The sequence below is a fragment of the Sorex araneus genome, chromosome 1 (assembly GCF_027595985.1).
Source record: "Sorex araneus isolate mSorAra2 chromosome 1, mSorAra2.pri, whole genome shotgun sequence".
NCBI classification, from domain to species: Eukaryota; Metazoa; Chordata; class Mammalia; order Eulipotyphla; family Soricidae; genus Sorex; species Sorex araneus.
Window position 1 is genome coordinate 341642098 of NC_073302.1, and position 12349 is coordinate 341654446.

General features: G+C 40.3%; 1 protein-coding gene across 7 annotated transcripts in view; it reads right to left on the reverse strand.

Annotated features, from left to right (window-relative positions):
* UNC5D (unc-5 netrin receptor D) overlaps positions 1–12349 on the reverse strand; it is a 595849-nt gene that overhangs the window by 74583 nt on the left and 508917 nt on the right. For 5 of the 7 annotated variants that reach the window (XM_055141615.1, XM_055141606.1, XM_055141592.1 and 2 more), the window contains 2 exons: positions 9703–9888; positions 5771–6148 (listed from right to left, as the gene is read on the reverse strand). In XM_055141615.1, the coding sequence (XP_054997590.1) occupies positions 5771–6148; positions 9703–9888 (564 nt within the window). The remainder of the gene's footprint in view (positions 1–5770; positions 6149–9702; positions 9889–12349) is intronic. The other 2 variants (XM_055141626.1, XM_055141599.1) reach the window with 1 other exon arrangement.

Below are 12349 nucleotides of genomic sequence, written 5' to 3' on the forward strand. Positions count from 1 at the left end.
CTGCAGGGTTTTGAACCACGAGTGCAAAGCAAGCAGTTCACCTCCTATACTAATTTTTTGGGACCTCAAACTAGATTTTCATTTAAAGTTTTCCTGGCATTTAAAATTTATTTTAAAAGACTGAGTGTCCTAAGAATTGGTGCTATGAAACATATATGAGAGTGTATGAGCTTATCAGTGCATTAATCTTCAAAATATTAAATGCTTTTAGTCTTGTCTCTAGTTCCTTTCTGAAAAGGTATTTGGGATAACAGGAGAATCCTCTAATAGTTTGCTAAAGCATGGTATGAAATACTCTTTTAAACTGTGCATGTGGAAACAAATTTGGGAGTTACTTAATGTAGTGTATTGCATTTCTCTAGAAAACTGGAGGGGAAAAATCATTACACACTTAGGAAATACATAGGTGGTTGTACAGTCACTAGGATAGGTTAGAGGTTACTTAACCAACTTCTTGCCAAAAACTTCAGTAATTTTGAAGATAGTATAGTCTAAGGAGGGAAGGTAGCATAAGATGAGGCAATTCATTACAAACGTCCCCTCTCTCTCCTTGAAGGCTTGTAAAGTACTTATTTCATTCTAGCCAAGAGAAAAGAGGTAGACAGGGCAGGGATTCTCTCGAATGTAGCTTCCTGTTTATGAAAATAAGTGAAATAAAAGTACACTAAGATCTTTATGAAATAAAGTCTCAGGGCAACCTCATTTCTATTCCTTGAATAATGCAGCTTTCACCCTTTTCCTTTTATTAGAGCTAATGTAATCATGCAGAAAGCTTTGGGTTGTCTCTGATAATTTAAATCTAGAGATGGCAGGTTTTTCTGATATCTTTCTAGCCACCTGTTAGCTGCTGTGGATTCAAGGAATGCAAGATGCATTGCAAAACAAGTTATTTGTGATTCACATTTATGAGTATTATTCAGGAACATGCTTCTTATCATCAGTATCTTTCAGTCACACTAAGAATGAAGCCCATTTAAATCTTGCTTACAGCTTTTCAGCAGAGGTATCCATTTATATTCCGGACCTTAATGTCAATAGTAAGAGATCTGTAATTGCCATATGCAGAGGCGCTTGATTAAGCTCCTCCTTTTATTCCCTAGTTCTTCTAAAATGCAGTTACCAAAGTGGCCTTCATTAAATCTGTCCCTCCTGCTAAGGAGGAGCTAGAATGTGCTATGTATGTGGTTGTCAACCTGTAAATACACATTACAGACAAGGCATAGCTTGACATAGCACTTTGTCTGTTACCTCTTTTTCACACTGTCTAGGCCAGTGGTTTTCAAACTGGCACCTGCAGACCAGCGCTGTACCAAAAGTTGGAAAACACAGAGTTCAACCATTATAACAACAGAAGCACTCAGTCGTGTTCCTTAGTTACAGAAACCCATGAAGCTATGACCAGCCTTGAAGGCCATCTTGAGTACTAGCCTAAAGGAACCAATTCAATGTTGTTTTATCTTTTTATTTTCCTATTTTTTAGAAATTAACTGATATATGACTCACATGTAATAAAACATACCCATTATAAATGTACACATTGATTATTTATGGGTCATGAAATACTTCATTTCATTATTCAGAGAGCCTCTTGCCCATGTGCCTGGCTGTCTTCCCTGGGCCCCTCGGAGGGGATGGGCTCCAGCTTCCCTCCCCGCCCCGAGCAGAGCTCCCACTGCCAAAGACCTCTGGAACCTAGCCACAGCCATGCTTAAGGCCCCTCTCCACACACGTTTGGACGAGCCTCACGTATGAAGGTACCGGCAGAGGAACCCACGTGTGTGGAACCCAAGCCTGCTGGGTTTGGGATTGGGTCTCTTTCGCCCAGATCCCCCATTTCCCAGTAGCTAGGCAGTCATACCCAGGGACTACCCCCGGCACCATGAAATTCCACTAGCGGTCAACACCCAGAGACTTAAACGAGTGACATCTTATAGCCTAGTTCTCCCTCTTGGAGAACCTGGCAAGCTACTGAGAGTTTCCTGCCCACATGGGAGAGCCTCGCAAAACACATGTCATATTCATATGCCAAAACCAGTAACAGTGATGGGTCTCATTCCCCTGATCCTGAAAGATCCTCCGATGTGGCACTGTTGGAAAGGATGAGCAGAGAGAGGCTTCTAAAATCTCAGGGCTGGGACCAATGGAGATGTTACTGAGACTGCTTGAGAAATTCGACAATCATGATGGTGATGATGATGATGAATGAAATAATTTTATGTGACCGTTATCATCACAACATAGGACATTTCTGTGCTCTTTGAAAAACAATTTCTCAACTGCCTAACCAAATGATGAGGTTTATTTTTTTTTTCTGACATGTTGAGCATTTTGAGTTTTCTGAACTTTGAAATTAATGAGATAAAACTATGTTTTACAAAATAGTGCTTATATTATATCACTAACATGTCTTACAACATCTGGTACCAGGTACACACTGATTAAACAATCATAAATGCATGTATGAATAAAAAAGAACTAAAAACTCTTAATAAGTAAAAAAAACTAAAAAAGTTTCTGAGAATTTTATGTTCTTTAGATCATCTGTGCTTGATGGTTACCCTGAGCTCAAATTAGGACAAATGGACTTTTGAAAAAGGGCAATTTGCTGGACTGTGGACATAATAGAGCCCCTCTTATTGCTTTTAATGCAGCTTAACTCCCCGTGCTTAGATGAAAACATTATTCATAATACCTGCAAATGCAAGCCAGACCTACAAGATATTTCACCTTCCATCAATCAGAAATTGTGTGGTTGTCCTTAAAACATACTCTCTCCTGCGAAAATATGCAAATTGTATGTAGATACTGAAGACAGTCAGAGGTGATAATATAGGTGGCAAGTTATATTTCATGAAGATGAAAGGCATCATGGGAAATATTTCTGTCTTTAATCTCTTACGGAAGTATCTATTTTCAATTCTCCATTCACCAGTTATCTCTGATTAAAGAACCCCCCCCAAAAAAAAACCTACACCTGCGACCCTGACAGTCTTTTATTTGACATGACAACAAAACCATCTTCTGAATTTTGTAGTTCATATTTTAAATAACAATGATTTTTAGAGTGTGGGAGCAACCCAAATCTTTTTTGAGAAATCATTGCCAGGCAACACACAATTTGGGATGGTTGACATTAGAACAATCTAATTTCTGTGCCTTGCTTCTTTACTCTTTAGCTCCCTGGGGCATATTTTGCATTTATGTTCTGCAAATAACAGAGCATATGTTTCAATTCCCCACTCTTATTTTCATCAAATTCATTCCCAGTATACATCTTCAATCTTGTCTAGGGCTTCTTGTTATAAATTCTAAAATGCCCCTTCATAGAGTGACTCTTTGGAAATCTTAGAGAGTTCGATCAGAACTTCTCAAGTCAGAAGAACATAATTTTCAGTTGCATCATGATTTTAGGCTTCTTGGATGAATATTAAACATAGCCAATGAATGGTTTTATTCTGACATTCTTTACACACACAGGCACACACACACAGAATAAGGAGAGCAAGTCCAGTTATATAAGCAATAGCTAACAAGTGCTTACTAAGGGTCAGACACTGATTAAGAGAATAGAGCTAAAAGGGACCAGAGAAATAACAACAGCATGTAAGATGCTTCCCTTGGATGGTGGGTGACCTGGGCTCGATCCTTTGTACCCTATCTGGTTCCCAAAGCCCACCAGGAGTGATTCCTGAGCACAAAGCCTGGATAAAGCCCTGTGCACTGCTGAGTGTGCACTTCTCCAAATAAAAAACAACCCCCCCACCTCAAAAAGGGGGAAAAGCTGGAAATTCAGAAAACAGAATCTTGTTCAGAACTGCAGTTAGGGTTATATGCCTGAAATTACTGTTTCTATTGTCACTGTCACTGTCACTGTCTTCCTATCGCTCATTGATTTGCTCGAGCGGGCACCAGTAACATCTCCATTGTAAGATTTGTTGTTACTGTGTTTGGCATATCTGATACGCCATGGGTAGCTTGACAGGCTCTGCCGTGTGGGCAAGATACTCTTGGCAGCTTGCTGGGCTCTCCGAGAGGGGCAGAGGAATCTAACCCAGGTCGGCTTCGTGCAAGGTGAATGCCCTACTGCTGTGCTATTGCTCCAGCCCATGTTTCTATTTTTGGAGCGATGCCTACAGGTACTTAGAGCCTACACCTTACTTTGTCACTCCTGGTGATCGTTAACAGACTGTGTGTGGTATCAAAGATTGAACTAGAGTTGGTCTCATGCAAGACGAATAACTTAACCACTGTACTATCTCTCTGGCCCTGGACTAAAAAAAATTGTTTAGTTTTTGGGTCACACTCAATGGTGCACAGGGATCACCTCTGGTGGGGTGTAGCTGAGGGGACTATATGGGTTGCTGGGGACTGGAACTCGGGTTGGCCGTGCATAAGACAATCACCCTACCTGCTGGACTATCACTCCAGTCCCCTAGACTAAGACTTTTTGGAGGGTGGGCATGCACAGAAACACCCAGGATCAAACCCCTACCAGTCATATACAAGGCAACCCTATCAATTGTACAATCACTCTTGCTCCTGGACAAAAATTTCTAAGAAAGCAACAGAAGAAGGAAAGACATCAATTTATGAACATGAAACACTTTTTCAGTCTCAAGTCAACTGGAGTCTCAGCAGAAATGGGGTAATCAGACTAGTCCCATGTAGATTTCATTTCACAAGAAAATTTGTTCAATATGGATATGTTGGTTAGCTCTAACCTAGAGAAAAATCTATTTAGCAACTGAAAGTCCCCACGATGATCATCTGGGCTCTTTTCTCTCTCAGTAGCCAAAAGCCATGATCAAAAGAACATCTAATTTTCATTGCCTAAAAATCAAAGGAGACATTACACACTTCTACCATCTGGCTAGATCTTAGATGTAACTCTAAAGACGAAATCCATAGGCGTGATGAAATTGCAAAAGGCATTTGGGCTGTACACATTCACTATCCCTGCAAAAAGTTAAATTAAAAATAATCACAAGCAAAATTTTAAAATTTGTCTTGCAAACGGGAAAACTGACTACTTTGGAACAAATTTTATTAATTACATAGCCCTCAGATTGAAAATTGGACTCAACTGAAACATAAACCACTACTCATCACAATGTAACATTATTTGTAAAAAATAAGATTTATTTTTTTTTTGCTTTTGTGTCATAATCAGTCATGCTCAGGGTTTATTCCAAGTTCTGTGCTCAGGGATTACTGTGCCAAGTTGTTGAGACACTATATACAGTGCCAGGAGTCACACCGACATCAGTCACTTTCAGTGCAAGTGCTTTCTCTTGGACTATCTCTTTGGCCCAAAGTAACATTACTTAGGTCTATGGCCACTGGAGGGGTTCATTAGGTCAGTTACTGAGAAAGTTTGATTCCTGGGTATTATTTGAATGAATTAGCTCCTAGTGCCTAAGCCACTCTTGGTTATAAAAGATATTTGCCAGTCATTTCACAGAACCTCTTCTGTGACTCCTGATCAGGTCATAGGTAATCCATCGCAAGAGTCTTTGGAGGAATCAAACTTTTCAGTAAATGTAAATATCAGCCCTAACTTCACCAAATGGAGTGTTTGCTCCGTGCTCTGACAAAGACTGCAAAACCTAAACTTGGCACTGGTCTTTGTTTTCTCATAGGTAGCTGATAGCAAACACAGGTTGTTGCTTTGACAAGGGAATTGTAGACATCTTTAAAATATATCTGATGTGTAATTGTGCACATATAAAATGCTTCTCTAACTCTGGAAACACAAAGACAAACTACCCACCTGTATTCGGCATCACTAAGCGTCCTCCTAAGTGACCAAAGACTCCTGTTGTTCTCAGTTCTGTCCTGGTGGGGAGTGATGAAAGATTTTGGATATAGGGTGTTTTGTTTCTGGGGTGTATGGTACTGAAGCTGCGGTTGTTTCCATGGGGGAACGTTCCGGAATGATTTTTGCCATGGTATTCGGCTCTCTCCGACACTCCCAAGGAGACCATGAAGGAGCTCTGGACTTTGACTTTGATGTCTGACAGTGGGTTAAAGAGCGAGGATTCCGTCATGAGTTCTTTGTCCAGTGGGTCCTGGAGACAGATGGGCCCACTGTATGTTCGGCTCACTGTCAGGTCTGGTTGCATGGAGGAATTCAGGAGGAGGGAGTTACCTGGTAAAAGAACATCAACCTGTCACTCAGAAACAAAAAGGCTCACCATTACCCTGTCTCACTGCCTCGGTGAGCAGCACCCCCACCTCTCTGCCTGCCAACTGGTCCTATAAGAACGTGTCCTTCTGTGCCACATCACAAACAGCCCCAGTGTTTGGTCATTCATAAACACAGCCTCAGAAGCTGGATTTCTGGCCGATACTCTGAATACCACTGACCCCAATCATTCCCTTTCCAGAGTTCCTTGCATGCTGTCTTTTCAAATTAAATATTTCTGGCACGCCCTCAGCAACTAAGTCAGGTATCATTGTTTATGTGATTATTTTAACTGGCAAAGGGAAGGAAGAAAGATGTTTTGCAATCCAGTTTGCAGCAAAACTAACATCTGTTCATTTGAAATGGCAAGAGATGACAGAGCTTGGTGACTAGGGAGCATGTTTGTAACCGAGGTGGTATTTCTGCCAGTGCATTTCACACAGCACTGTGGGCAGCTATGAGGAACTCGGGGGAGGAAATAATGTATCTTTGGAGCACAAAGGTCCAGTGACCTCATGAATGGCCCCATGTCTGAATAGTCAATTTGTGCTAATAACAGACACGTACCCCTGAAAGGAAAAGCTGGCACCGGATGTGGAGACAGCGAGAGACGGGGATTCTATGTGGGGAAGCAGCATAGACTGACTTTCTTTCTCTTCCAATACAAATGACAAACATCACAATAATCATTACAAAACCAAGAACAATTGGACTTTCATCTATTGGGGCTTACCAATTTTTTCCAAGATACATATTAAAAAGGAATGCAGCAATATTTTCTGGTGATGAACTAATCTCATTTATTAGTAAATAACAAAATAACCCTGGGTCCCAAACCTCCCACCCGTATCAGTCCGTCAATGTGACAACTCAAACAGAAACCCAAACCATATTAAACAATTTTCCTTTGGGGCCTGACAAAAATGTTTAAAGTATGTTTTTTTTTTTTAAAGTCTTGCCATTCTAAGCCATATTGTATTAGTCTCCATTGTTCTTCCATTTTCATAATCTGTAGCAAGCCAGCAGGAAATCAATAACTGACTTTTCTACACTCTGTTTGGATGCTTTAAGAATCCAAAAGCATAAAGGAGGTTCTGAATGAGATGAAATAATCTTGAGCAAATGAAAGGCTCCTTGATGCTACATTTTCTTCCTGCCCGAAGCTCTCTTGTGCCAAGATATACGCGCAATGAAAATGCTGTGCTATATTGGTGCGGCAGGCCACACCTGGTGGTGCTATTTCCAATCTGTCCTTGGGGATCGCTCCTAGTCGCTCTTACGAAACCATGTGGTGTGAGGTCTCACACCCAGACATCCCACATGTGAAACATGCACTCTTCCAGTTAAGTGTTTTTTTTATTAGTTGCTAAGCTTTTGGATAGCAGTGCACTGAATCCAGAGGTACTCATTTTGCTCTTATTTACTTTCCTCCCAGAGGAAAAAGTGTACCAAAGAATTATATTACCTCTCAAGAATTTTGATACAGGAAGTTTACACTGAGATCTGAAAAGTAATTTCTTTACTGACTTTATTTTCAAGTCCTCATTTTCTGAAGTATAATTGTTAGTTACCATTAAAAGACCTTCCTAGGGCTTCCAAATCCAAGAAAGCATTAAAGGAAGAATCCAAGAAAATATAAAATATAAAATCTATGGGGGGGGGTTACAGTTGAAGAACACTGGCTGTCAACTTGATTCAAATCTTACATGAGACAATCACTACATTTCCCTGTTTCTTTTTGGAAGTTCTATTTAAGGTCCCTGGTCTACTCTAAGAATGACATTCAACTTAGAAGTATCAGTGTAAAACCTTTCTGGCTATACCAAGTAGGGATATTTTAAACAGTGATGATGGACGTCCACAGAGAACTCCTTTCAATGGCAGCTTTAGCAACACACTTGATATAGAGAAGAGTAGCATTTTAACAAAGGGTTTTACTTACATAATTTTGTGCAATTCATAGTCGAATTTTTTTAATAGCAAAATACATTTGGAAAGGCAACATTTTAACTTAGAGATTCACAATGAAATCCCATGGTAAGATACAATTAATTTATGCAAGTCAGCATTCCCCCAAATGTTGTTGCCAGAAAATCATCTTTCTCACCTGCTGCTCTGTGGAGCACAGTGGCAGCGGTGCCAAATGGAGGAAAAATAACCTGGCTTCTAGAATTAGATTCACAACATTCATCGAACACCTCCCTACGCCGATGCATATTACCTAGGATTCCAGGCAGCTTGATCGCCACAGAACTTTCTGAGAAGCAGGCTTGTATTCATGATTCATAACTATAAAAATCGAGACTCAAGAGTATAATTGATTAGCTAGCTCACATAGAAGTTTTGTGCTGAGATCTACCTTCAAAGCTCTAGGTTAAGGCATTGAACTGTTTCTCACAGTACCTTATTTCCTCTATTCTCAAGTGTCATAGTCTGTGATACTATCAGTATATAACTTGGCAGTTATATATTTCTAGTTTCCGATGGAGTATAAAGATCTGTTCTTCATTAGATTTTAAATTCATACATTGTAAACAACATATCCAAATATATGCAGTGTGCTTCCACCTGAGGCCAAGGAAACTCAGACTCAGATCTGAAACCTCAGTGCCCAGAACTGAGTGGCAGTGTTCTGTTTCACCTGGCCAATCTCTCAATGTCTAGGTTTATATTTTAAAGCTCTATGCAATCTCTGCCAAGCAATGAGACGACGTCTTGGCCTATGCTATCAGTGCTACTGACATGCAATAAAAAAAAATAATAAAGGTGAAATATTGATGATAAGGGTCAAGGAAGAAAACTTCAGATTCTGAAGAGAAAGAGTTTCATTTTTTTTCTCAAATAAAAGCCATGTGCGTCTCATTCCCATCTCACAATCAGGAATAGATTTGGTTCATACAAGAGAATTAAATGACTCGCTATTTTGGAAGCGAGTGTTGCTACAGTTTGACATGATAGATTTCCCTTCCTCTACAACAAAAGATTGCTTCAACTTGGCAACACCTGAGAGTCATTTAGGCAGAGAATTTCATTTTTTCCCCCATAGCTAACTGACCCACCATCTATCCTAGAGATATTTTGCTCATTTAAAATAGAAATAATAAGAATTATTCCACCTAATAAAGTGTCATAAATATGCCCCGGAGGTGATGTTATAGTAGCCTTGAATACTCAGCATTTTTACAAACTACACTAAATATACATCTTTAAAGTAGGCTAGTTCAAATAGATAATGTGAGATAAAAATAACTTTGGTCCACTACCTATCTAGAAATGGAAATGCCTCATTTAAAATGTAATAAAAGGTGAGAAGAGATCCATTTGTCCTCAGAGTTGCCAAGGACTTAGAGATTTTTCTACTGAACTGGGTTTCCGAATGTTTGGGGACAATTTGGTAGCGGCTCCCAGTTCCAAAAGCTACCTTCCCACAGGCCAAACAGTACCACAGTACCGGGCATTCTGTGAGAATGCAGCCTAAGGCCTGAGGGCCAGGTGCTGGGGAAACCTATGCCGCTGACCTTGACGGACTGTTTTGAAGTTGAAGGTCTGGAAGCCACCTGTCAATGCAGATGAGTCAATGACATCCACGCCATAGTCACTCTGGCTCCGTCTATACAGGGTGACTCCAACGACCAGAACCGCCACAGCCACCACGGCAGCACCCAAGCCTGAGTACAGAGCAATGTCGCTGGCATTCTCGATGCCTGAAAGACACAAGAGAAATTGTAAATGGCCAACAGGGACAAAGATCCACCCCAGGGTATCCAGTGAAGTGCTCTAGGGGTTTGGAGCTACTACTCAACTACTCAGAGCACGGCATAAGTTGCTAGCCACAAGTTGTACTCCCTTCGACACAATCTTCATGTTCCTGAAATGTCTGGCAAGAAACAAAGGGGCACTATTCCCCTGTCATAAGTGCATTAATGGAGCTTACAATGTAATAGAACATTGGAGGGAATCAATTTTTAATGATTATAATATTTTTTCCAAGTAAAAACAGACAACTCATTCATTTACTTGTTTGGGGAAGTCATATTTACCTGCAAAATGTATCTTACTTTTCTCGGTTGAGGGAATACATGAGATCCACACACAATGACATGAGTGAGTTGCTCTGCTTAAATATGACCTGAGGCACATGCATTCACAGAGAGCAGGATAGAGAATATAACACATGGTATATGAATCAAGAGAGGGAAGACCAGAACTCACAGATATGAATTTTAGCTTTGGCACATATCATTCAGTTTAAGTGAACATTGATATCATTATGTGAGATATGGAGTCTTGGATCTAGGTGATCTTGATTCCATGGAAAATGTCTTCCAGCACCAATTAGTTACTAGACTCTAATACTTTTTCTTTCTTTCTTTCTTTCTTTTTTATTTTTTGTGGAAGAGGATTGGTTTCTAAGAGGGCACATGCTGTTTCTCCCATACCTCTCCTACTCCATCCTATTGAATGCATGGGCAAAGCAAAAATAACAGCGTTAGTTTGAATTTCGATTGTGGATGTCTCCCATCCCCGAGATATGTTGTAATTATTTTCCAACTTCTTTTGCTAGATGCTCACTGGGTTTGATTCATCCCTAAAGAGATTCATCATTGCTAACGCAATTCAGTACGAGATTTATCCAGGACCACATTATCCTGAAAGAGGAGTAATCTTCGAAAGGGTATGAAGATAGAAGGTGTCAAGCACTGCCTATGCCATTACTTCCCTCTACCTGATATGAAACTTATATACTAGAAGTCCAAAAGTAATTACAGATAGTTCCTAACTTACAATCATTCCGTTAATAATTTTTTCTTTACTTTGATACAAAGACAATATGCATTCAGTAGAAACCATACCTCAAAATTTTACATTAGGGCACTCTGATTTTCATTTTCCATAGGGCGTTAAACAAATTACATGAGATACTGAAGGCTTTATTTTATTTGTTTATTTTGTTTCTTTGGGACACACCTGGTGGTGCTTAGGGGCCATGTGGTAGAGATTAAACTCAGGCCTCTGCTTCTAAGCATACATTGTAGTCCTTTAAGCTCTCTCCTCAGCCCTTAAGAATTTAATATAAAACAGGCTTTCAATTATATTATTTTCATTAATTGTAGGCTAATTGAATATTCCAGGCATGTTTAAAGCAGGCTAAGTTATTTTAGAATTAGTGCATTAAATATGTTTTCAGCTTTAGATATTTTCAACTTACCACGGGCTTATCAGGAAGTCACTCCAGAGTTTATGAAGGAAGATCTATACTATGGCACAGATCTTTGAGGGCTCATACATCATAAATTTCTTTGTAACAGCTTGGAACTTACTATGCATGCATGTGCCCTACTACTGTCCTTATCTTATCAAATGAGTAACACTAGCTAACTTTCTGAGTAATAGTAAACTTGCTTTGAACAAAATTAGTGGACCTTAAAAAACGGTCCTACAAAATTAAAGAGTGAACAAGGAAGTCAAACAGAATCAATCCAGTAACTGGGAAGTAGGCACATAAAAATAAATTGCAAGGGGAAACACAATCATCTAAGAGCTTCTGAAAGGTCAGATGATTATCAGGCACTTTTATCACACGTCTCAGTCTCTAATGTTTGAGAAGCAGGTTGTGATTTCAGCTTTAGTTCCACCTTCTTGATGTTCTAAACAGGAGAGGGGTAATGAGGAAGACATAGACTAGCCACCTGGAAATGCCCAGAACCGTGGACAGGATGATAGAAGCTGACCCTGAAGTTCCAATATCTGCCATAGTTATATCGGGGGGCAGAGGAGGGCGCCTACGCTCTCTGTTGTTATGCTCACCTTCCTTCTCCTCAATTATGCTCTGTGGAGGTAATAATTATCCACAGAGCAGAGAGGATACGGAACACAACAGATGTAGCAAGCTGGGGTATTAGGAACTGTGTGAGAACTTTGGAATGGAACCAATTAGCCTTTCCCCTCTCTCCCCCGCCCAGATCCTTGGGCACTGCTGACTGATGACACTATCATCTTAAAAGGTGTATCTGGGGAGAACACACCTGCTCGGCAACGGAGCACACACAGAGGCACAGCCTGCTGACGTACTGATGGCAGCTGCTCTGCCGCTGAGTTGGCAAAGGAGAAGCAAAGACACTCTCCATTTCCCTGGGACTAAAGCAGGAAGGCCTAGAAGCCACA